Source organism: Ictalurus furcatus, chromosome 17, assembly GCF_023375685.1.
Source record: "Ictalurus furcatus strain D&B chromosome 17, Billie_1.0, whole genome shotgun sequence".
Lineage (NCBI taxonomy): Eukaryota > Metazoa > Chordata > Actinopteri > Siluriformes > Ictaluridae > Ictalurus > Ictalurus furcatus.
This window is the reverse complement of record NC_071271.1, coordinates 1,944,517-1,972,252: the sequence shown is the minus strand read 5'-3', so window position 1 is coordinate 1,972,252 and position 27,736 is coordinate 1,944,517. Positions and strand designations below refer to the sequence as shown.

Genomic DNA, 27,736 nt, shown 5'->3' with positions numbered 1-27,736 from the left:
TTTTCAATCCGGTAACCGAAATAGCGGTGATGTTGGAACACGGGGGCAGACAGGTTGATGCAATTGTGGAGTTTATTTGAGGAAAGTAACACAAATCCAGACAAGCAAACCTGACAGTACAGTGCAGGTCAAAAAACAGCGCGCAGAGTGATTTAAAAAAAAAAAAAGTGTAGGGGGGAACAAACAAACAAACGTGGCGCTAAATAAATAATTAGCATCACGTCATTTCCCATCAGCCGGAACAAATCACATGACCGCACGTACTGTAGTCACTTGGAGCTTCATATGTAGCATGTTGTGTAGCATGTTTATGCCCCATACTGCTCGTTTCGCTGTGTTTATGATTCTTGTTTTGATTTTCAAGTTAATTCAGTAGAAACGAACACAAATTGTTCTCCGGAATCTTTTTGGTGACTATACGTCCTGTCTTTCCCGGACATGTCCTCTTTTTCAGAACCTTAAAAAAAGCATCGAAATGTGAGAAAACGTCCGGGATTCGGCTTTAGTTTCCTTATGATGTGCTTATGGTCTAATACGGCAACGTGTGTGCGAATGTTTGCATTGCTTTAACCCCTCTCTGTAATCCCCGCCTCCTCACACAGCGATTGGTCGATTATAAAAGGCTTGCAGCAACTATTGACCAAATATCCGCCTCTTAACCATGAGCCTACTCTCAGCGAACGCGAGGAGGTGAAGCGCTGTTGTGTACGACGTCAAACGGTAGCTCGACAGTAGCAGGAAATGACAGCTGTCCTGAGTAGAAACAATGCCCATGACCATATAAGGTCGTTTTTAATGTCACGTTATCACATCATACAAATACGTGACTGATGGCAGAAGGTACACTTTATTTTATTCCAGCGTAGGAAAAAATGTCAGACGTTAGCAGAATGAAACCAGTTTTATTTATATATATATATATATATTTATGTGATGCTAATAGTGTGTCTTTTTCAGTGTATTAAAGCCTGCATTCATAATAACACTGTTTTGAACGCTATTAAGACCAAGTAGTAATCCAAAAGTAATCAGATTACGTTACTTTCATATTGTGATACTTGTATTACATCACTGATTACATTTTTTTATGGAGTCATTTGTAACCCTCCCGACCCTAGTGCATCACATTCATTGTTTACAGAAGATTCGTGAACTTTCCGACTTTCTTGATAAATGACCACAAATCAGCCATTGTCGTTGAACGTGTAGCCACACCCACAAAACTCCATAAAAGGCAACGAGCTGAAATTGACAACTAAAAGGTGAACGAGTTCTTCCTAAGTGTGGCATGAGCTACAATCTTCCAGTAACGCAGCTAAGTCATTGCAGCACTTCGACTACCAGACACACACTAACTCCTCCTCCTCCTCCTCCTCTTCCTTTTATAGGGCGGCGTTACTTTTGTAGTAGATATTATTCATCTTAGTTTTGAATTTTTTACGATCAAGTCATTAACACGAACGTTCATTACACTGGTGTGTAATTGAAGTAAACGAGTGATTTAAACTTGACAGTGTAATCCTTATATAAAATCGCAGCAACTCATCGAGAATTATGCAGGAGAACAACGGTAAATGTATTATAAAATTTCTTCACATCCAGGCTCACTGGTAAAATAGTAAAAACATTTTTTTTTTTTTTGGTTTTAGAGAGACTGACATTCATACACGGCCTGCAAGATTTCCCAGAAGACCGTCTTTCTGTTTCCTTTTCCTTACGCATGACTTTTCCACCCAGTTACTATTCTTTGTACGACACCAACCGGCTCTCCGGGGGAGGCTGAAAAGATGGAGGTGGGCTACCAATTTGACCTCCTGAGCCCTTCTGTTCCATTATTATGTCACGTTTTGCGATATTTACTTTAATATTAGCTGTAAGCATTCCCGCGTGAAGCTTTCAGCTCGTGATCTTCGAAGTAGGCGTTCGGTTTGCTTTTACATCCAGCACGGCTCCTTTTGTTGTTGCTCGTGTTGTTGTTGTTGTTGTTGTTGTTGTTGTCTTTTCCTTTTAAGAATCTATTTAAATGCTGCATTCGAAGTAAACAAAAGAATTGGGGTGACCCTCATTTTGGTCTCTCATTTTCAAGTGTCAGGACGGCTCTTGGAAATCACTCCTGTGCATAATGTGTTATACAAACGCAGCCCTCTTGAGAAAGTGTCAGGCGGGGAGGGGAAGAAAAAGAAACCGGTATTACAAGTCACATCGCTGGTCCAATCACGGCGAGCGCACATGAGCGCCGGTACGAGCGGGGTGACCCGATCCTCGCTCGACTCATCTCGAATTGACATGAATATGCAAATCGTGGCTGAGAAAATGAAATGCAAATAGACTGGCACAACAGACAAGTACATCTGATGGAAGGGTTCACGTTTTGTTTCAATGCGATTTGTGAATCTCGGGAGCTGTCTGGAATGTTAAACGCGAACGGTGCTGCGGCAGCCTGGAAACGATTACGGACGTCTGACGGCGAGTAGAAGAACAATCCGAGGCGCTGTTGTGTTGTTGTTGTTTTTTGACAGTACTTTCGGCTGTAACGACGATGAACGACAGGTTTAATTGATTTAACTGATACTAAGACGCTATTGTTTCTATAGCAACAGCTCAGTTACGGAGACGTCTACAGTATGATGGACGCTAGCTCCGTGGTTGGGTTGAAGAGAACTCCAGACCGCTGTTTTTGAGAGACTCGGCTCTCTGGATATCTCCCATGCTCGGAAAAAAAAAAGCTTTGACACTTCACGAGAAGTCTGAAAGTGTGAAAATGACCTCAGACTGCAAATGGAATGAAACCCTGTAGACTGGTGCGCACTATTTTTGTCATTGCCACTGGGTTCCACTGGGTTTGGGAATCATGGAGGAAATGGTCACAAATGCATGCACTAATTACAATAAAATGTCCACGGTGTCTATTCCGAACGGCGTCATTTCCCATCTGTTCATGCTTTAAAGCGAAAAGTCTTCCAATCAGCCCATACTTCTGTACACGTCGTATTTGTCATCATTTCTCTTTTTACCTTTTGCACAGCGAGGAAACCGTGATTATTAGGATGCATCCAGATTCTCCTGGAACAGCGTGTAGTGTTCCCAGGTGGCCGTCCAGTGAGTGTCTCCAGGGACATATCCACCGCGAATGCACCTGCAACCCTCATTTGGAAATGTTCACTTCATCACTGAGTGTTTTTCCTGGAGCAAACGATTTCAAATTCACCGGCTTTGTAAAAACAGTCTACAAATGAAGACTCCAAAATCCGAAATAAATCAATGCAAATCTCCCCAACGACTGCGTGCGCCGCGTCTGCGTCTCGGTGTAAATAACCCGACAGGAAAATGGTACTTTATTATTATTATTATTATTATTATTATCATTTTTTTTTGTTGCTGTTGAAAATAAACCCCTTTAAATCCAAGGCACAAATCCACGGCGTTTCTGTCAACATAATTAACGAGATTAGAAAAATCAACACCGAGGTTATGAAAAACACATAGCACAATGACTGAGTGAATTACTTACATTTAATCACTCAGCTGAAGCTTCTTCCCCCCCCCAGGGCAATGTAGAAGTAAAACAGAAGGCAGTTCTGACAGAGCTGACAGCTAGACGAGCGATATCACGCAAGAGGACCGACTCGGGGGCTGAATAAAATAAAGAACCTGCAGTAATAATACTCATGCATGGGATTAGAAAGAAATAACTGAATAATTTAGCACGTATTGTTATTTAATTTTAAAAAGTCAATAAAATAACACATCTACACCCAAGTCTTAACCTTCTGGTAGAGGCAACCAATACGTTAGTGAAGTTCCACCACATAAACACTAGATACATAGAATCCTGTTATACCTAAAAATACTGTATATATATATATATATATATATATATATATATATTAGTTTCTTGATCACGATTATAAACCGCAGCTGTAATTTGAGCTCTTTCAAAAATGAAGATCAGCATCCGATCACAATGCCTTCTGGGTAAAATTTGCTCTCGACTACTGACATCTCCAGTCATGTTGACTTATCCCTCGAGCCTCCAAGAGTTTGTATAAGAAATGTCATTCGAGCTAAACATGTATAGGAACAGGCCTTAAGATGGTGATGGGGATTCCCTACAAGAGAGAGAGAGAGATAGAGAGAGAGAGGGATGAGAGAGAGTAAAGGCGAGGGCAAGTCGACGAGGGTGTGTTAGAAGCAGTATTGGAATACAGCCCGGGATTGCTGTAGGACCACTCCATGGAGAGCTGAACTTGAGTACTCAGCGTTATTCATATGTGACCTTCTCAAGCACTACAAGTGTTTCACACACACACACACACACACACACACACACACACACACACGAGTCTTTACTCAGCATAGAAAAAAATTCACATGGACAAGTTTAGCATATGTTATGTTTGCTATTGTATTTTGTATTAGGTGTCATATATATACATATTATATATATATATATATATAGAGAGAGAGAGAGAGAATCTGGTTATACAGTTTTGAAACAAACCTTACTTCCATATACACACCAGTATCCATCACATCACCATCACTGTCCCGGTCTCCCGGTCTCCCCGTCACCTCTGAATCATATGCGGCTTAACAGCTTGTTAGCTGTGCCTGTTGCAAGGCCGAGGTAATGAATGCGAATGTGAATACGGTTGCATAGTAATTTTAATAAGATGTGTCGGGTTCTCACTTGCCTATCGCCATTGCATCACGCACTCTCCTAACACCTACGTACAGTCCTGAAGGTGTGGGAACATGAGATATAGCTGATGGAGTAAAAGTTACGACTTTCTCCGCAGTTGCATCACGCAGTTCCACACAGTGAACTTACGGAAAAGTTACAGAACTGCTTATTATGGTGGACAGACGGCAGAGCGAATTGTTTTCGACATCGGAAAAAGTTGGATAATATCGAGCATTTAGAGCTGTTTGTCATGGAAACATGTATGTAACATCTGTTTCAGCTGCAACGGCTCAGTTATACATGAGTAAGAACACTTGTATGTAAAGTGATGAATATTGTTCTGGTTTAGATTGTTCTGAGCCACTGAACATGAGAGGAGTGAATCTCGGTCATGACTGAAAGATTCGCTGATTCAAACAATGACTCGCTGAACAACACAGGTCCGAATCAACCACTGAGCCACTGAACGTGAGAGGAGTGAATCTCGGTCATGACTGAAAGATTCGCTGATTCAAGCAATAACTCGCTGAACAACACAGGTCCGAATCAACCACTGAGCCACTGAACATGAGAGGAGTGAACCTCGGTCATCACTGAAAGATTCGCTGATTCAAACAATGACTCGCTGAACAACACAGGACCGAATCAACCACTGGGCCACTGAACATGAGAGGAGTGAACCTCGGTCATGACTGAAAGATTCGCTGATTCAAACAATGACTCGCTGAACAACACAGGTCCGAATCAACCACTGGGCCACTGAACATGAGAGGAGTGAACCTCGGTCATGACTGAAAGATTCGCTGATTCAAAAACTGAATTACTTAAAGATTCGCTGATTCAAAACCCGACCCACTTAAACAAATTATTTTTAGGACTGAAAGGTTCACTGATTCACAGGCTTATCCACTGAACACCACGGGACCGAATCAATCTTTGAACCAAGATTCGTTGAGCCAAACACTATCCCACTGGGCAACAGAAAACTGAATCAAGCACTGATCTACAGAACGAGACAGGAGCGAATCTTGGTTATGACTCCTGATTCCTGATGAATGCATGTGAGAGGAATGAATCATGGTCATGTTTAAAATGATTCACTGACTCAATTGGCATAAATACGTCTTATGTAACATAAACCTAAATAAAATCTGTGTGATATTCATAGATCAGGCTGGTTTGTTGATTCTAGAGTCTGTCTGTTCTATCACAATATCCATATCATAGCATGACATTGGTTGTACAGTTACCAAAAAAAAATTCATGAAGCACATCGTCCCAGCCTCTTCGGCCTGAGAACTGAGCGACTAAATATTTTCATCAGTGTTCTCTCTCGTTCCTTTACTTCAGCCGTAGACGGGTTCTCAGAACCGCACCGAACCGGACAAAAAAACAAGCGAAAGTTCACATTTGGCACGTCCTCTCTTGAGGCCTTTCCAAAGGCAGATAAAGGACGATCTTTACACTCCAAAGAGCACTGCAATTGCCTTGAACCCTGTTCAGCTGGCACGCAGGATTCCTTCATTGCCAGCGCAGAGGCGTACACATTCTCTAAAAGGTTCCGGCTGAATCCAGAGCTCGGTGCCTCCGAGGAAAATACTGGTCATGCAGCATGAGTTGATTGTTTCGGGATTTACGCACGCTTCGGTCTGTCATGGTTTAATGAGTGAATATAAAAGCCAGTGAGTTTTAATTGAAATTATTCAAATTACGCTTCGATTGCCAAAAACAGCTCCAACATCAGTACCAGACATCCGCTGTGGCGTATTAGGATTCTGAACCCGAACCAAGTTATCAAACTGAAATGTTCATGTGTATTAAATTAAACATCTCCGGCAATGTTTGCAGGCGATAAGACAGATCCGCGGCTTTACATTATTCATTCCAGTGTTCCTCATTACAATGGACACGGAACACACTCCAACACACCTTTATTCATGTGGCAGATGCTTTTATCTAAATAACTTCCCCACGAGTCCAAATGTAATCCAAACAGCGGTGGGATTTGCTATCAAATTCTATATGATCCTCGGTTTTGTAAAAAATAAATACGTAAATAAATAAATAAAGTGTCTAATAATATTGTGTCAGTGCTTCCAGGCATTTCCTGTGTAGTAATCTCTACACAAGTATTAAAATGTCATGTATTCACATGTTGTATTGATTCTGGTTTCCTGTGATGAGTTAGTTTGTTTGTTTGTTTATTTATTTATTTATTTATTTATTTATTATATCTTGTTTTCTCATTATCTCCCGACATGATGAAATCATTTTCCAAACATCTGGAGATAATGGAACTTTTGTTTTTTTTCTGAAATGACAACATAATTAATACATTTTTGCAGAAAACATTTCCCCTCCGAGCCAATAAGTGTAGCGCTGCGGCACACAACTCACAGATGTGAACGTAAGCCTATTCTATTCTACGCTAATTATGTAATTATTCAATAATGATGTAGTTGTTTGTTATAAAAGAGCGTAATTAAATATCGTCCTATCAAGTCAGGAAAACTTTTCTTGTAACTTGTAATGACGAGAATAAGAACTAAATATCGAATGCAGATTCCATAAATTAAAAAAAAAAAAAAAATCGGCATCCTTCCAAAGTAGTACTCCCAATGGCCGTGTTACGATGATCACAGGCCTGCTGAAAGCTGATTGGTCAGTGGAGGCGGTTCGATGCTTCCATTTGTGGATAATGGCCCCAGTGGTGCTTACTGGAGGATTCGGAAGTTTTGAAATACGTCTGTATCCGATTCCATCAATATGCTTCGTAACAATAAGGGTGTGAATGGTCTTGGGAGAGCTCTTTGCTTTTACCCATCATGAAATGTTTACAGACCATCAATTTACTAACCCAGCTGACATTAATTTACACACATAGGGGGTATAATTATTTACGGATTTCAGCTGGTTCCTTGCCTTGGAGAACTGCTTTTTCCTAGCGTGTTCAATACTTTTTTCCCGTCTCATTCCACTTTATTACACATAACTTTATTTATAGACTTTAATGTTGTGAATTCTTTATATTTGTGGATTTCTCGAGTTAATACTGATGTCTGGTGAAAATTTCATGTGAATAACCTCACTGGAAATATATTTACTGAAACAAATGTTGACGCGCCCGATACTTATTTCCTCCACTGTATATGAAAATGCATGGCTTTTAAGACTTAAATTGTCACCCAATGCTAAATAAAGGGTCATTTATAGACAAAGGTCTTGGTCGCATTCAAATACCGTTACTAAAGTGCCAAAAATAAATAAATAAACTGCAACTAAGTGCAAGGGGTTTTTTTTTTTTTTGTTTTTGTTTTTTTTTAAAAAATGAAAGCGAGAGAGTGAAATAGAGCATCGTCCTAAAATATCCACTGGATAGAGATCACGTAGCTAATTTAGTTGAGAATTGAGACACCGAAGTAAATAATTCAATAAAACAAACCACAGAGAAACAGAGAGCCTCTTAAGCCACTTAGGCTATAAGGAATTCTGCTGAAAGGAACATCTAAAACCTATCTTCTCATGGCTGATGGGTTTTGATATGCACTGTTGTGTGCATGTAATCACATTAAATAAGAAAAGCACCAGCGAAATCGGACACTCTAATATTTAACCTCTGCACAGAGCTCGAACTACCGAAGTCTATCTGACTTCAGGATAAGAAAAAAAATCGTGTCCTGATCCAGTGTAAGGGAGTGTTTCTAATTTATAGCAAGCTTTATAGCAAATACAATTTTCTAAATACATTCTATTTACTCATAATGTTTACAACAACAAAAAGTGTAAACGTGTAACATTATTCGAGAAATTAATTTAAATTAAAAGTAGGTTTTGGTAAAGATGGGGAAAGTTATACATTTGTTGATGCATCGGTTAATAACGTTTAATACATTTCATTATTTTGATTGATTTTTCCACATTAATGTTTTCCTGTTGCTAATGTTTAGCTAAAGTTCATAGCAAAAGTAGGACATTTTGTCTTAGAAGTCTAAACTCTCATTGTTGTATCATCTGTACATAGTTTTTGTTTGTTTTCTTTATTTGCTATTTTGCTGTATCTATTTTTGTTTGTTTGTTTGTTTGTGTTTGACAAATGAATTCCTTAATAATTCATCAGCAATCGATCAGTAATTTCCAGTTTTGTACGAAAAGTAAAACAAGGCTATTGTAAACATTTGAATAAATAAAGAATTGATTCATGAATCAGACTGCCGTCAGTGACGCAGCTGCCTATGAAAGTAAATTGCTTCCGAGGTATCCAGGGTTGCCAGATTGGTTTTGTTCCGTTAAAATCTGTCCAGTTAATTACCAACCGTCCCAAACTATAACACGGCCAATTATACCCACCAGCCTGAGGCCTCTTTTTTTTCCCAGACTGTGACTAAATGTAACTAAAAAAATAGCATAATTGGGCTGGAAATCTGACAACTCTAAAACTCTAAAAGCACACGAGGACCTGGCGAATAAACGAAACGCATTACCGCAAACATGGCACACGGCATAATCATGAAATGAACGTCGCGAACATTTCCACATCAAAGCAACGAAGCTGTAATTAGATTAAAACAACTCCAGTGGGTGTATGAAATGACAGGGACGTTTGATTAAATGGATGAATTCATCGCTAATGAGATTTTGTTTGCTGGCAACGACGTAAATAGACGCCCATGTCCATTTCAACAGAGCTGATCGTTTGTCTGTTTATTAAACATCATTCATTAACTGGATAGAGGCAAATAAAAGACCGAACAGTTTCCTGTCATGTACACTACAGTAATGTGCACTAAACTGTCATCATCATTTATTTCACGTAACAAACAACAACATCCAAATGAAGAAAAATGATTTTAGCCACATTGATGCGTCGTCAATTTTTTTTTTTTTTTTTTTAATTAAATCTGTCTTTCCTGCTTTAAAATAATTAAATGACGTCACGTTTGTTAAGGATCAACTTCTGAAAACCAAGAACCCTTTTACGTTTATTACACCTTGAGCTGTCGCATTGTGTAGGATTGCGCGATTTATTATTTTTTTTAATGGAACTCGAACTAGACAAGGGGATTAGACCATGTAAACAAAGTTTAGTTAAACATTTGTGAGGAAAAAAAAAGTCGTGATTAGATAAGTATTGGCGAGAACCCTCTAAATTAGTTCCGATGCAAGCAGTTGCCATCAGGAGTCACACTGTGAAGCGCGGTGGCGGTAGCATCAGTTTCGCTTCTCTGAATAATCCCTCTGTACCTGCTCACTACATTTCAGTGAGTTTCTAGACAGAATTGCGGTCAAGCCATATTCTTGACCTTTTTTTAAAATAATGGATTTAAAGACTTTTTGTTCCTGGAGGTTTGATCGCTCCTTGTCTTCATGTTTTATTTATTCATTTATTTATTTAGGTATGTGCTCTGAGAAACGTGTAAAAGTACCGTAGCATCCACCCACGTCCAACCCCACAAATGTAATATCAGCGTGCTTGATGCAATAGAAGCCCTGCAGTTCCTACAGCACTACTTAAAAATACACACGAACACAGCCTCAGACGGTAAATAATTTAAAGTGCATGATTTAAATGCACTACTTGTTCAGCGTATCTCCTCTGACCCAGCTCTCTCACTCAGGCTTTCTTTGAGGGCTAAAAAAAAAAAAAAGTTCAGACATTCTTGTGTATAAAAAGGGCGGAAAGAGGATTTCGATGAATAAAAAAGACTGAAACTTTACTTATTAGTGACTGAGCATGACTGCTGCTCTGAGAAGCAACAATCACACTCGGGTCCGAGTCTGAACTCTTGTAAGAAAGCGATTCGACTCTGAATCGATTCACTGCAGCAAATGAATCAAATACACTGTATGTTATGTTGTTTTTTTTTTTTTTTTTGTAGAACTGAGCCAAAGGACAGAGCTGTAGAACTGCAGAAATGCCATGAGTTCTGGAGATCTGGAGCGATGAAACAGTCAAATGGAAAAAATCAACTCTGACACATAAAATGTTTTAGACCAGTTATTTGTATAATTATCGAATCTTTTATTCAACACCACCTCCATGGTTTTGTTTGAATTTTTCTGACGTATGAATGAGTTTTTCAGCCCTACACGCCCTTTTCTTTTTTTTTGGCTTTTTAATTTGTTTAAATATGTGTTGTATGAATCTAAACCAAACCAAATAGCAAATGAATCAAAAGAATCAATTTTGCTCTGATTCTGACTCAGAAAACTGACTAATAAGTGTGAAAGCGCCCTTATTAGTGTGAAACCTTTTCACTATATACAGTACACTCCCGGATGGTTTATGTACGTTATGGTCGTTATAGTTTTCGTTCCTATTCATTTTCATTTTTCCATTTTTTTTCTTTGGTGTCCATCCATCCATCTTCTATACCGCTTTATCCTTTTTCACGGTCACGGGGAAACCTGGAGCCTATCCCAGGGAGCATGGGGCACAAGGCGGGGTACACCCTGGACAGGGTGCCAATCCATCGCAGGGCACAATCACACACACACTCACACACTCATTCATACACTTCGGACACTTTGGACACGCCAATCAGACTACCATGCATGTCTTTGGACTGGGGAGGAAACCGGAGTACCTGGAGGAAACCCCCGCAGCACGGGGAGAACATGCAAACTCCGCACACACAGAACCACGGTGGGAATCGAACCCCCGACCCTGGAGGTGTGAGGCGAACGTGCTAACCATTCTTTGGTGTAAGAAACAAGTTCGTTCCTGTTCTCACTTACGTTATAGCAGCTATAAACAGATACGTATATTATACATTATTTAAACTGGCGCTGGGTAGAATAACTGGGAATATAATATATATTTTTAAAAGCATGGAAAAAAGTGCAAGATCTACTTTGTGGTCATAAGATCTCATTAACCATTAGCGACGTTCGTAGCGCCAATGGTTTTTTTTTTGTTTTTTTTTCTCTAGCCCCGTTTTGTAAGCGCTGCATTTGAAGTAATTGATAAATCTGCTGAAACTGCCTTTCCTTTCAGACGCATTCCTTTTAAACCCCCGAACAGCAGAGAGTGATTTTTTTTTTAATTTATTTATTTATATATATATATATATATTTTGGGTAAATGAGTCTGCAGATGGAGCGAACAATTTGCCTAAGTGCAGTAAAGAATAAATCTCTCGTTCACAAGAACACAGAGAGGGTAAAAACAACATTAACTCTCAGCATCCATTCTGCTGAAGCTGAAGAGCGATTTGATGAACTGCTCGTAAAAAGATGAAAAAGCTTGTTTATTTATTAGAATGCGATTCTACCACAACTCATGATCGTTCACAGTCTGAAGTCGTGTCAAGCGCTTCCAGAAAAGTCTCCTGATTCACACGTGGTATTTTTTTTTACACATGAACGTGTTTTTCATTTCCCACGTCTCCTTTTCCCGCATGATTTTACGCGAAGTCATGCGTTATTATGTGTTGTTTTTTTTTTTGTTTTTTTTTTAATATTCGAGTCATTTAATACGTCACATTTAGCACATTTTTTATTTCGCACGTTTCATTTCATTTATTTTCGTGATTTCTTAATATATATTTTGATGTAGTGCTATCAGTGGGATTTTTTTTCACATGATTCATTTATTTCATGATTCTTACACATGATTTATTGATTCCGATTCATTTATATAATACGATTCATTTATATATGCAATGTTGATTCTCTCAAGTATGTGCATTTTATTTTCACGTTTTTCATGCATTCCTTCATTTTCACGTGATTTCTTCACATGATATGTTTTTCATATGATTTTTTTTTATCCCGTATTTTCAGTTTAAAATGTCTCAAGTGATTCCTTTATTTTCACTGTGCGTTTATTTTTTTTTTTTACTGATGACCGCATATTGTTCAAACGTATAACACGGTATATCATGGTAAATTACACCTTCACGTGTTTTCCACGTGTGATCACGTTATAGTCACATGCTCACACTAGAGCAGTTAAAGTGACTGAGCCATTTCCTTTAAATCAGCAATACTGAGACAGTCTGTCTGAACACCAGCGCTAGAACCCATCCTGGATATCATCAGTACTTTAATCACAAGATGATCAGTAGAGAAACAGAAGAAAATCAATAAAGGTAAAAAAAAATAAATAAATAAAAATAAAATAAAATGTACATTGCCTCTTGCAGAAAAAACTATTCGGATGAAATGTAATTAAAAAGTCGACCGATTGGTGTCTTTTAGCTCGAGCTTGTTTCCACCGTATCTCGTCCAGCTTTATCAGCCATTCCTTCTTATATCTTGCTGCTCCTGTTCGCCGGGGTTTTTTTTCCTGCTGGCACCTGCAGACATGACAGTGATGACAGCTAGTCTCTTGGGATTGAGAATCGAGAGAGTCTGACAGCTTGCTCTGTATAGAGGTCAGAAACAGGACATGGACACACATGTATGGACACACACACACACACACGCGCATATGGACACACACGGGGCCTGAGGGGTTCACGGTCGTGTTTGTCAAACAGTCAGCCGGAGTGCGACGGTGCAGGAGGGCAAATGAGAAGCGATGAAAATAAATCACGGTGACTAAACTTGCCACCTGGTCATCAGAGACGAGCTCTGAAACTCTTTGTTTCATTTATTTATTTTATTTTAAATGCTTGATATGGGGAATGTCAACAAATATAGCATTCTGCTGGGCTAATTTGAATATCAGAGATAAGACCACTGAATAAACACAATCTGTGAATAATCAAATTATCAGAAAATCAAAAATGCTGTTTTGGGGAACATGACATGGTTAAAAAAAAAGTCACCTTAACTGGAACTGACACACAGAGGTCACACCTCCTTCACTGGAACTGATAGACACAGAGGCCACACCTCCTTCAGTGAAACTGATAGACACAGAGGCCACACCTCCTTCAGTGGAACTGATAGACACAGAGGCCACACCTCCTTCACTGGTACTAATAAACACAGAGGCCACGCCTCCCTCACTGGTACTAATAAACACAGAGGCCACACCTCCTTCACGGGTACTACTAAACACAGACGCCACACCTCCTTCACTGAAACTGGTAGACACAGGCCACACCTCCTTCACTGAAACAGGTAGACACAGACGCCACATCTCCTTCACTGGTACTGATAGACACAGAGGCCACACCTCCTTCACTGGTACTAATAAACACAGAGGCCACACCTCCTTCACTGTTACTAATAAACACAGAGGCCACACCTCCTTCACTGGTACTAATAGACACAGACGCCACATCTCCTTCACTGGTACTGATAGACACAGAGGCCACACCTCCTTCACTGGTACTAATAAACACAGAGGCCACACCTCCTTCACTGGTACTAATAAACACAGAGGCCACACCTTCACTGAAACTGGTAGACACAGGCCACACCTCCTTCACTGAAACTGGTAGACACAGAGGCCACACCTCTTTCACTGGAACTGATAGATACAGGTCACACCTCCTTCACTGGTACTGATAGACACAGGCCACACCTCCTTCACTGGAACTGATAGATACAGAGGCCACACCTCCTTCAATGGTACTGATAGACACAGAGGCCACACCTCCTTCACTGGAACTGATAGATACAGAGGCCACACCTCCTTCACTGGTACTAATAAACACAGAGGCCACACCTCCTTCACTGAAACTGGTAGACAAAGGCCACACCTCCTTCACTGAAACTGGTAGACACAGAGGCCACACCTCCTTCACTGGAACTGATAGACACAGAGGCCACACCTCCTTCACTGGAACTGACAGACACAGAGGCCACACCTCCTTCACTGGTACTAATAAACACAGAGGCCACACCTCCTTCACTGGTACTGACAGACACAGAGGCCACACCTCCTTCACTGGAACTGGTAGATATAGAGGCCACACCTCCTTCACTGGAACTGATAGATACAGAGGCCACACCTCCTTCACTGGTACTGACAGACACAGAAGGCACGCCTCCCTCACTGGAACTGACACACAGAGGCCATGCCTCCTTCACTGCAACTGACACACAGAGGCCACAACTCCTTCAGTGGAACTGACACACAGAGGCCACACCTCCTTCAGTGGAACTGATACACACAGAGGCCACATCTCATTCACTGGTACTGATAGGCACAGAGGCCACACCTCCTTCACCGAAACTGGTAGACACAGGCCACACCTCCTTCACTGGAACTGATAGACACAGAGGCCACGCCTCCCTCACTGGTACTAATAAACACAGAGGCCACACCTCCTTCACGGGTACTACTAAACACAGAGGCCACACCTCCTTCACTGAAACTGGTAGACACAGGCCACACCTCCTTCACTGAAACTGACACACAGAGGCCACGCCTCCCTCACTAGTACTAATAAACACAGAGGCCACACCTCCTTCACGGGTACTACTAAACACAGAGGCCACACCTCCTTCACTGAAACTGGTAGACACAGGCCACACCTCCTTCACTGAAACTGGTAGACACAGACGCCACATCTCCTTCACTGGTACTGATAGACACAGAGGCCACACCTCCTTCACTGGTACTAATAAACACAGAGGCCACACCTCCTTCACTGGTACTAATAAACACAGAGGCCACACCTTCACTGGTACTGGTAGACACAGGCCACACCTCCTTCACTGAAACTGGTAGACACAGAGGCCACACCTCCTTCACTGGAACTGATAGATACAGAGGCCACATCTCCTTCACTGGTACTGACAGACACAGAGGCCACACCTCCTTCACTGGAACTGACAGACACAGAGGCCACACCTCCTTCATTGGTACTGATAGACACAGGCCACACCTCCTTCACTGGAACTGATAGATACAGAGGCCACATCTCCTTCAATGGTACTGATAGACACAGAGGCCACACCTCCTTCACTGGTACTGATAGACACAGAGGCCACATCTCCTTCACTGAAACTGGTAGACACAGGCCACACCTCCTTCACTGGAACTGATAGACACAGGCCACACCTCCTTCACTGGAACTGATAGATACAGAGGCCACATCTCCTTCACTGGTACTGACAGACACAGAGGCCACACCTCCTTCACTGGAACTGACACACAGAGGCCACACCTCCTTCACTGGAACTGACACACAGAGGCCACGCCTCCTACACTGGAACTGACACACAGAGGCCACACCTCCTTCACTGGTACTGATAGACACAGAGACCACGCCTCCTTCACTGCAACTGACACATAGAGGCCACACCTCCTTCAGTGGAACTGACACACAGAGGCCACACCTCCTTCACTGGAACTGACACACAGAGACCACAACTCCTTCACTGGAACTGGTAGACACAGAAGCCACACCTCCTTCACTGGTACTGACAGACACAGAGGCCACGCCTCCCTCACTGGAACTGACACACAGAGGCCACACCTCCTTCACTGAAACTGGTAGACAAAGGCCACACCTCCTTCACTGAAACTGGTAGACACAGAGGCCACACCTCCTTCACTGGAACTGATAGATACAGAGGCCACACCTCCTTCACTGGTACTGACAGACACAGAGGCCACGCCTCCCTCACTGGAACTGACACACAGAGGCCACACCTCCTTCAGTGAAACTGGTAGACACAGGCCACACCTCCTTCACTGGAACTGATAGATACAGAGGCCACATCTCCTTCAATGGTACTGATAGACACAGAGGCCACACCTCCTTCATTGGTACTGATAGACACAGAGGCCACACCTCCTTCACTGGTACTGATAGACACAGAGGCCACACCTCCTTCACTGAAACTGGTAGACACAGGCCACACCTCCTTCACTGGAACTGATAGACAGGCCACACCTCCTTCACTGGAACTGATAGACACAGAGGCCACACCTCCTTCACTGGTACTAATAAACACAGAGGCCACACCTCCTTCACTGAAACTGGCAGACACAAGCCACACCTCCTTCACTGAAACTGGTAGACACAGGCCACACTTCCTTCACTGGAACTGATAGACACAGAGACCACACCTCCTTCACTGGAACTGACAGACACAGAGGCCACACCTCCTTCACTGGTACTAATAAACACAGTGGCCACACCTCCTTCACTGGTACTGACAGACACAGAGGCCACACCTCCTTCACTGGAACTGACACACCGAGGCCACGCCTCCTACACTGGAACTGACACACAGAGGCCACACCTCCTTCACTGGTACTGATAGACACAGAGACCATGCCTCCTTCACTGCAACTGACACATAGAGGCCACACCTCCTTCACTGGAACTGGTAGACACAGAAGCCACAACTCCTTCACTGGAACTGATAGATACAGAGGCCACACCTCCTTCACTGGTACTAATAAACACAGAGGCCACACCTCCTTCACTGAAACTGGTAGACACAGAGGCCACACCTCCTTCACTGGAACTGATAGATACAGAGGCCACACCTCCTTCACTGGTACTGACAGACACAGAGGCCACGCCTCCCTCACTGGAACTGACACACAGAGGCCACACCTCCTTCACTGAAACTGGTAGACACAGGCCACACCTCCTTCACTGAAACTGACACACAGAGGCCACAACTCCTTCACTGGAACTGGTAGACACAGAAGCCACACCTCCTTCACTGGAACTGATAGACACAGGCCACACCTCCATCACTGGAACTGATAGACACAGAGGCCACACCTCCTTCACTGAAACTGGTAGACACAGAGGCCACGTCTCCTTCACTGCAACTGACACATAGAGGCCACACCTCCTTCAGTGGAACTGACACACAGAGGCCACACCTCCTTCAGTGGAACTGATACACACAGAGGCCACACCTCATTCACTGGTACTGATAGACACAGAGGCCACACCTCCTTCACTGAAACTGGTAGACACAGGCCACACCTCCTTCACTGGAACTGATAGACACAGAGGCCAAGCCTCCCTCACTGGTACTAATAAACACAGAGGCCACACCTCCTTCACGGGTACTACTAAACACAGAGGCCACACCTCCTTCACTGAAACTGGTAGACACAGGCCACACCTCCTTCACTGAAACTGGTAGACACAGACGCCACATCTCCTTCACTGGTACTGATAGACACAGAGGCCACACCTCCTTCATTGGTACTGATAGACACAGAGGCCACACCTCCTTCACTGGTACTGATAGACACAGGCCACACCTCCTTCACTGGAACTGATAGATACAGAGGCCACATCTCCTTCAATGGTACTGATAGACACAGAGGCCACACCTCCTTCATTGGTACTGATAGACACAGAGGCCACACCTCCTTCACTGAAACTGGTAGACACAGGCCACACCTCCTTCACTGGAACTGATAGACAGGCCACACCTCCTTCACTGGAACTGATAGACACAGAGGCCACACCTCCTTCACTGGTACTAATAAACACAGTGGCCACACCTCCTTCACTGAAACTGGCAGACACAAGCCACACCTCCTTCACTGAAACTGGTAGACACAGGCCACACTTCCTTCACTGGAACTGATAGACACAGAGACCACACCTCCTTCACTGGAACTGACAGACACAGAGGCCACACCTCCTTCACTGGTACTAATAAACACAGTGGCCACACCTCCTTCACTGAAACTGGCAGACACAAGCCACACCTCCTTCACTGAAACTGGTAGACACAGGCCACACTTCCTTCACTGGAACTGATAGACACAGAGACCACACCTCCTTCACTGGTACTGACAGACACAGAGGCCACACCTCCTTCACTGGAACTGACACACCGAGGCCACGCCTCCTACACTGGAACTGACACACAGAGGCCACACCTCCTTCACTGGTACTGATAGACACAGAGACCACGCCTCCTTCACTGCAACTGACACATAGAGGCCACACCTCCTTCAGTGGAACTGACACACAGAGGCCACGCCTCCTACACTGGAACTGACACACAGAGGCCACACCTCCTTCACTGGTACTGATAGACACAGAGACCACGCCTCCTTCACTGCAACTGACACATAGAGGCCACACCTCCTTCACTGGAACTGGTAGACACAGAAGCCACAACTCCTTCACTGAAACTGATAGATACAGAGGCCACACCTCCTTCACTGGTACTAATAAACACAGAGGCCACACCTCCTTCACTGAAACTGGTAGACACAGAGGCCACACCTCCTTCACTGAAACTGATAGATACAGAGGCCACACCTCCTTCATTGGTACTGACAGACACAGAGGCCACGCCTCCCTCACTGGAACTGACACACAGAGGCCACACCTCCTTCACTGAAACTGGTAGACACAGGCCACACCTCCTTCACTGAAACTGGTAGACACAGAGGCCACACCTCCTTCACTGGAACTGGTAGACACAGGCCACACCTCCTTCACTGGAACTGATAGGTACAGAGGCCACATCTCCTTCACTGGTACTGATAGATACAGAGGTCACACCTCCTTCACTGGAACTGATCGACACAGAGGCCACACCTCCTTCACTGGTACTGATAGACACAGAGGCCACACCTCCTTCACTGGAGCTGACACACAGAGGCCACGCCTCCTTCACTGCATCTGACACATAGAGGCCACACCTCCTCACTGGTACTGACAGACACAGAGGCCACACCTCCTTCACTGGTACTGACAGACACAGAGGCCACGCCTCATTCACTGGAACTGATAGACACAGAGGCCACACCTCCATCACTGGAACTGACACACAGAGGCCACACCTCCTTCACTGGAACTGATAGACACAGAGGCCACACCTCCTTCACTGGTACTGACAGACACAGAGGCCACACCTCCTTCACTGGTACTAATAAACACAGAGGCCACACCTCCTTCACTGAAACTGGTAGACACAAGCCACACCTCCTTCACTGAAACTGGTAGATACAGGCCACACCTCCTTCACTGGAACTGACAGACACAGAGGCCACGCCTCCCTCACTGCAACTGACACACAGAGGCCACACCTCCTTCACTGGTACTGACAGACACAGAGGCCACACCTCCTTCACTGGTACTGATAGACACAGAGGCCACACCTCCTTCACTGGTACTGATAGACACAGAGGCCACACCTCCTTCACTGGTACTGATAGACACAGAGGCCACACCTCCTTCACTGGTACTGATAGACACAGAGGCCACACCTCCTTCACTGGTACTGACAGACACAGAGGCCACACCTCCTTCACTGGTACTAATAAACACAGAGGCCACACCTCCTTCACTGAAACTGGTAGACACAAGCCACACCTCCTTCACTGAAACTGGTAGATACAGGCCACACCTCCTTCACTGGAACTGACAGACACAGAGGCCACGCCTCCCTCACTGCAACTGACACACAGAGGCCACACCTCCTTCACTGGTACTGGTAGACACAGAGGCCACACCTTCACTTAGCCTTCACCTTCACACACAGATGCCATGCCTCTTTTCCTCATACGGACAGACACAGAGATCCTGCCTACTTCACTGATACTGACACCAATGCCACACCTTCTTCACTGTAATTGACACAGACGCCACGCCTCCTCGACTAGAATTGCCGTACCTCTCTAAACACTAGTAATAACAAGCGCTGCGAGTGTCGCTTCAGCCTTTACAGAGATGCCTGCATCGATTCAGGCACTGTTGCCTGCCTGATTTTCCCAGACCGTGCTGTATTGTATTGAAATGCTGTGGAGCTGTAAATATTGACCAGTCTATATACAAACGGTGTTCGCCTAATACTTCAATAAAATAGGTTGTGATTGACAGTCAGAGTTGAAACATAAAAAATCTAACAGAAAATATGAAGTACAATCGTACGGGATTCATTTTCCGTCAAAAGTATTGCTTTCACCCATCAAATAATAACACACACCGCATTGGCTGAGGGATCGTAGGTTTACGTCGCCGCCATATTGGTCCGGACAACGGTAATAAGTCTCAACTTATATTATACTTTACATTATAAACTAAATTGGCGATAATCGAGATTCACATCTATACTGCTGTTTTTATTATCAAAATTATTATTATTATTATTATTATTATTAATTACCACATAAACGTTTTTACCACTGTAACTGTAAATGTTTTGGAGTATATCTGTATCCTTTTATTGCTAATAAAATATAGAAAGCAGACGGACTGCCCGTGTCTCACTATTTGGTTTGTATTTGCTGATTTAGTTCCATTTTGGTACAACGATGTTCAATTATTAATACTTAAAGATGCACCATTTCGATTTTTTTTTAACGTATTTAAAAATGAACGAGCTTTGTCAGCAAAATTCTGACCTGGAGCACAAGAAAAGCTGAAATGATGGTGTTCATGTATATTAAATTATATTACATTAGGGGTTAGCATTTATTAACCAAGAAAAAATAAAACAAATCGATGCTCGACAAGCGTAAGTTTTCACAATTGCTTCTGACAGTGAATAATTTTCCATGTCTAAATATCGAAATTCTAAGAAACTGGAGACGGAACCTTTTTTGTACACCACGTAGATCAACAATCATTGAAATCGTTTGAGAAATGTGAACGTTACTGTGCTATTTGTTTATAGCGTAGTCTTGTCTGGACCAATATGGCGGCGATGTTGTCCTAAGATCCAGAGGCCAACGCAGCGACTATGCATGTCTATGAACAGCCATGGGTCGCAGTGGAGTGACGTCAACTCCCCTCTTCCATTGATTGGCTAGAGGAGGAACTGTAGTGGACCAATGGTGACGCTAAAGCCCGCCCTGATTTACATGAAACTCGAGCTCGAAACTCAAACATTTGGAAAACCAAGCAGAGAATGTGGAAACAAGAGCGAAGGGATACCTGATTACTTTGCATTTATTTTTCAGTTTCGTACAATATTTTTTTACGTGTGTTCTTCAATTTTGGATTCACGCTTATTATTTTTTGATCCGTGACCGCAATACTTTTGATGGAAAATTAATCCCATAGAATTGCTTCTGCATTCGTACACACATTTTTTACCACCCGACTATTGTTACCCAGTCTGATCCAGTCTCAGGTTAAAGAGAACTGTATTAACCAGTCTGATCTAAAGAGAAATTATTATTAAAGACAATTCTACAGCCTGATCTAATCTCAGTCTAAATTGGACTGTACAAACCAAAGTGATCCAGTCTAAGTCTAAAGAAACCAGTATTAACCAGTCTGATCTAAAGAGAACTGTAGTAACCAGTCTGATCAAGTCTCAGTTTAAAAGGCACTATATTAACCAGTCTGATCTAAAGAGAACTATAGTAACTAGTCTGATCAAGTCTCAGTTTAAAAGGAACTATGTTAACCAGTCTGATCTAAAGAGAACTACATATATTAACCACCTTGATACAGTATCAGTCTAAGGAGAACTGTATTAACCAGTCTGATCGAAAGAAAACTATAGTAACCAGTCTGAACAAGTCTCAGTTTAAAAGGCACTATATTAACCAGTCTGATCTAAAGAGAACTATAGTAACCAGTCTGATACAATTTCGGACGAAAGGAACCATATTAACATTAGAAACCATATTAACCAGTCTGCTCTCAGTATGAAGGTAATTGTATTATCCAATCTAATGAGCACTGTATTAACCAGTCTCAGAGTGTCTCTGTTGGACATAATCAGCTCTGCTATATATAGACTCCTAGCATCTATTCAAGGGGTCTGATCATCCACCCACCTAACGCTGAAGTTTCTCAGTCAGTCTGTTGCTTTCACACATTATGGCGACACCACAGGATACTCACTATAGAGAAAGCCAAGGACATGGGGACACACACATACACAAACACAAACACTTCTCACTCTGTGGTATTAGAGGGAAGACAGAAATGGCTCAAGTGTTTAGCTAGCACATGATGGCCTAGTTACATTATATGCCACGTTATAGGTTTCCCATGGTCAGCAGGTTATATAAAGACAGAGATTCAAACAAGGACATCTTCATCATCCAGTAAGCAGGGTTGGACATCGATAGTGTTTTAGGACATACAAATGCTGAAACAAAGGAAAGAAGTACTGAACTGGGAAGAACACTGGGAGAAAACTGGGAATCCACAGGGAGCTGTCTAAACATTCTCTCTCTGATTTGAGAGCACTAGTTGTAGCTGTGGTAGTCCATGCATGAAAGAACCCATATAATGACTTGATTTCCCCAAAGAAACTCTCTGGGACTATCAGGAATTTAGTTGCAAATGTCGTGTATGCTAATCAACCACTTCATTTTAAGGCTAATTAAACTGTATGGGAATTTTTTTTTTCTGTACTTGGCATTACCCATGTATTTTCCCAATTGCCAGGATTTGACATTGCACAGCCCTGAGGCGTAGCTGTGGAAGCTATTGTTTGTACTTTTTTTGACCGACCATAACTGAGCCAAGAATTGTTCCTCAAAGGGTCCACTCTTGCCAGCATCTTTCCCATAGATGGATACCAAGATCTGCATTCCTACATTTCTCCTCCACCTATCAACCAGAACAAGAGAGACACTTACCTGGACACATATCAGGAGAAACTGAAAATATGACACCACAGAAACTGTCCTGTACTACAAGCCTTACAGATGGCTCATGGAAACAGGGTGTGTAGTGTGTGTGTTTCAAGTCAAACATGCATACAGTCCAGTGCGTTTCTTGTGGTGTCACCTGTCCGGTATTCCGAGACTATTTTTCATCCTCAAACTCTTTCTGTCTTGGCTGAGGAATACCTTTCAAACATATCACACGAGGTGCCAGCAAGGGAAGTGATGGATGTGAAGAGGAAATTGCATTACATAATAAAGATGAGGAACTTGTATCCCACTGAAATGCCTCATGGGCAAGTTCTGGTCCAGAAGGCAAGTCATCTTGACAACCTCCCTACACTTAATAGGGCTTGTCCAACAAGCTAATAGAGTATCAGAACGTCATCCAAGATGGTGACAGGGATTCCCCAAAGTGGAAGAGCTAAGGCAAGTCTCGCAGTTCCTCAGATATTTTGTGTCTTTCTCTTTCTCAGTCTGCCTACCTCCCTCCCTCCCTCCGTGCCTCCCTCCCTCCCGCCATCCTTCTCATTCTCTCTTGAATCTCACGCCTGGCTTGATAGTGATGAATTGAGCCTGCGGAGCTACTTAACAGGCTCGGTGGCAGCCAACCTTCTCTGCAGAGAAATGAATAGTGGACATATATAACACAATCTTGCCCTGCCTCAGCCAATTCATTTAACAAATGAGCATTGTGTTGTAATGTAATCTGTGGGGAGATTTATAATTAACGGAGATGAAAGGAAGGGAGAGAGAGAGAGAGAGAGAGAGAGAAAATGTCATCATGTGGGAGAGAGGAGGTCCTGATAAAAACTTAATTTATTAATCTGACTCCCAGATTTGATTGATTGATTGATTAGAGTGGCTCGATAAGTGGATTTAAAATATGTTTTGTAACGTTGGTACTTTCATACAGTAGAGAGGCTAAAAATGATCTAACTGCTCTATTATGTACATTTTAGGACTGGTTATGCAAAGGCACAATGAGTGAACCGATCAACAAAAGAGGAGAAAGGACGCTGATCATTCAGACCACCAAAAGCTGAAATGGGAAACCCTAGGCAGCTGAGTGTGTGTCTACGTGTGTGTCTATACCAGTTATTTTTATCCTGACACTACAGTGCAAGAGAGACCCCTACTAGCAATTGCCGATACTGCACATAAAACATGAGCACATAGAGAAGCAGAAGAGGATGGAAATAAAACAGTGACCCTAGATAACTCCATTCATTTTTCCAGATCATGGTTTATTTGGCTTATATCCTTAAGGATATCGCATTTGTCCTTTTTAAAATCCTGTCTAAGGTTTACCATAACGCCCCTCTGAAGGATGAGGCTGCACAACAAAACGGAATTAATGACTTCAGAATACAATCAAGCACAATTCAATTAACGGGGATGAACCGAAACCAGGAAATGTCATTACAACCATAGTTGGAACACAGGTCAATGTTGCAGTGATGGGCGCATTAGCATAGATCTGAGGTCTGTACCAACATGTCTTACGCTTTTCAGGTTTGGAAATTTGTTGTTGACACTGGAAAATGGACCCCGGAGCTGATCTCAACTTTTAATTGGGGCTTTAAAGACTGACTAGCTCCGACAAACACGTTCGGATTAGCATCGGGTTTGCTTCTTAGTGGTTAAATCTAGGAGAACGTGAACCCTAACCATGTTTCCGTGTCCAAAATGAAACAGCAACACATGGCTTAACAGTACACATGTGGCATGACACGGATTAACAATGCTAATACTCTAAAAGTTAACGACTGCCATGAGCGGTTATGATGAAACCTTGTGATAATACTGTCTCTTGTATTTTTTTTCTCCAAGGAGTGCACAGGCTGCACAAGAATTTGTGCCAGCAGAGACCGGGATGTGATTGTGCCACTCTCAGTGGAGCAGTGATGTTCAAGTGGAGGTGGATCTACAGCTGCAGGAGGACTGACCACTTGAAATTCAAAATCCCAAAGCCAAATGATCCATAACACCAACAGAAGCTCTTCATTTATCCAGACGTACAAACATTTCAGAACTATTTAGAATTCAAGTCTAAAGCTGGTCTGGTTGGCTGGAACCTTTTTTTTCTAGCTCAGCGTTCAACTACCGCCAGATGTTCCAGAAGAAGAACGCTGGAAATTTGAAATCCATAACTGGCAAGCTTCCAACAACGATTCTTTGAAATTCAACCAAACCACAGCGAGCGTTCTGACCTGGACCTGTCTGTACAGCTCGATGCCTCAAGCCAGCAAACACACAGACGCTCTGACCTGCTGAGAACATCCGAACTGAGTTCTCAGCACACGTCTCACAACTCTTCTTCAAACATGACAGACCTACATACTTTGCATGATAAACACACAGTCGGGAGGAGGTGAACGAAACACAGCACATTCCCTATCTCATGGAGTCTATCCATGACATCCATGAGATTTCTCGTGTTAGAAGTTGAGAGCCAAAGTCAGAACTGCTCTGCAGTGTTCATGGAACTCGTCACACATGTTGCAGAAAAGCTGTAGACTTTGTGGAGGATAATTATATTAGGTAAGAGCTTCGGGAATTTTAGCAGCGTCTGGCTTTCAATTGGGCAGTCCATCTCTTTGTATATCTTTCCACCATCATCTCCACCTCCACCACCTCCTCCCACCATGTCCCACCCACACTGGGGTATTCGCCCATTCTGTAACTGGCATCAAGGGGTTTTATGTAAATCTCTGGAAATGTTAGGATCTAAGGATAACTATGATCCACTGACAACTAGTTCATCATCTTGTATTATGAAGAAAAAAAACTATTATTATGATGATTATTATTATTATTAAATGGAATAATAATAATAATAATAATAATAATAATAATAATAATAATAATAATAATAATAAAGGAACGTGTGCTATGACATTTACGCAGTAATGTATAAGAAAGGAGACGATGCTTAACACATCCCGATTCTCTCCACTCAACTATTCTCCCAGAACAGGAGTTGACACAAGCCTCCCAGCTTTTCTTCCTACCTTGAAAAGCGAGAAGCGCGAAAAACGCCGGGATCCAAACTGCGGGTATCCAAATGCAACTCATCTTTGTACCGAACCGAACCGAGTTAAAGGTCTCCGAGAATGCGCCCAAATTCTGTCTGATTCCGCTCTTACTCGCGTCGTCCTCCTCTTCTCTCTTCTCTCTGCTCTCTGCTCTGTCTCCGGTCTCTGACTGCGATGCGTTGCGCTGCGCTGCGCTCTGCCCGACGCGGAGAGGAAAAAGTGCAAATGCGCTTCGGGAAACGGTGGTGTGGAGGGGGCGGGGGACGCGCGCGCTCCCGCTGCTCGTGAACGGCGCGGTGATGGATAGTACTTGATGATCGTGCTCACGCACCGCACCGCGCAACACAAACACTTCCACAGACGCCCCGCATTTGTGAAGCTAAATACATAATAATAATAATAATAATAATAATAATGATAATGATGATGATGATGATACACAGACTTTGCAGCTGTTAGAAACCAAATGCAATCAATACATTTGTTACATATACTGTACATTACAATACAGAAAAATTCTTCTTCCCAGAATGTTAGGAAGTTGGGGTCAGAGGTCAGGGTCAGCCATGATACAGCGCCCCTTGAACAGAAATCCTTGCTGAAAAAACAACAACAACAACAACAACAACAACAATAGAAACCTGTAATGATTTTAATGGTTATAATGGGAATTGTATTGGTTTTAATGGAAACTAAAAGGGTCCGTGATAATCTGTTGCCTTTTATAGGTGGCATGTTATGTCTAGTGGATAACATTAAGGACCAATAATGGTAATGGTTTTAATGGTTAGCGGATGGTTTGTAATGGTATTTGTAGTGGAAACCATTAGAATTTCTGTGATGGTTTCTGTTGGGTTTTTTTTTTTGTTGTTGTTTGTTTGTCTGTTTGTTTTCAGCAGGGAGGAGTTAAGGGTCGTGCTCAAGGGCACAACACGGGCAGCTTGAACCCTCAACCTTCTGATCAGAAAACCCAGAACCCTAACCACCGAGGCACCACTGCCCGACCTGAACTGGTCTGTATACACACACAGATCAAACCCATGACCTTGGCAGTTATTAGTGCAATAAATAAATAAATAAATAAATAAATAAATAAATAACATAGCTTAGATAGATGCTCCGTCTGAAACAAATGAATGAATTAATAATCATATATAATAATTAATATTTATTTATTTATTTATTTATTTATTTATAGCAGAGATATACTGCCATTCCATTCAACGTGTTCCTGCTTATTGTCAAATGTTCCAGAGACGAACTCCGGATCGATTGTGACCCTGGCCAGGATAAAGCACCTACTGAAGATGAATGAATGAATGAATTATTATAGTGTGTGAGTGTGTGTGTGTGTGTGTGTGTGTGTGTGTGTGTGTGTGTGTGTTTTTGTCTCTGATCAGTCTCTAACTCAGATCAGCACCATCCCTTAAAATAGACACTCATTATGATCTAAATGAATGCTCTGAACAGATTTTTTTAGGTCAAGGTCACTTATATGCTCGTTCGGAGAGAACATATTTGCCAGTGCGATGAACTTTTTCA

General features: G+C 42.7%; 1 protein-coding gene across 2 annotated transcripts in view; it reads right to left on the bottom strand.

The window, feature by feature from the left end:
• lsamp (limbic system associated membrane protein) overlaps positions 1-26,301 on the bottom strand; it is a 690,614-nt gene extending 664,313 nt beyond the window's left edge. For both annotated transcript variants that reach the window (XM_053647175.1, XM_053647177.1), the window contains exon 1: positions 26,171-26,301. In XM_053647175.1, coding sequence (XP_053503150.1) covers positions 26,171-26,234 — 64 coding nt within the window. In that variant the 5' untranslated portion in view covers positions 26,235-26,301. The remainder of the gene's footprint in view (positions 1-26,170) is intronic.
• Between the last annotated feature and the right edge of the window lie 1,435 nt (positions 26,302-27,736).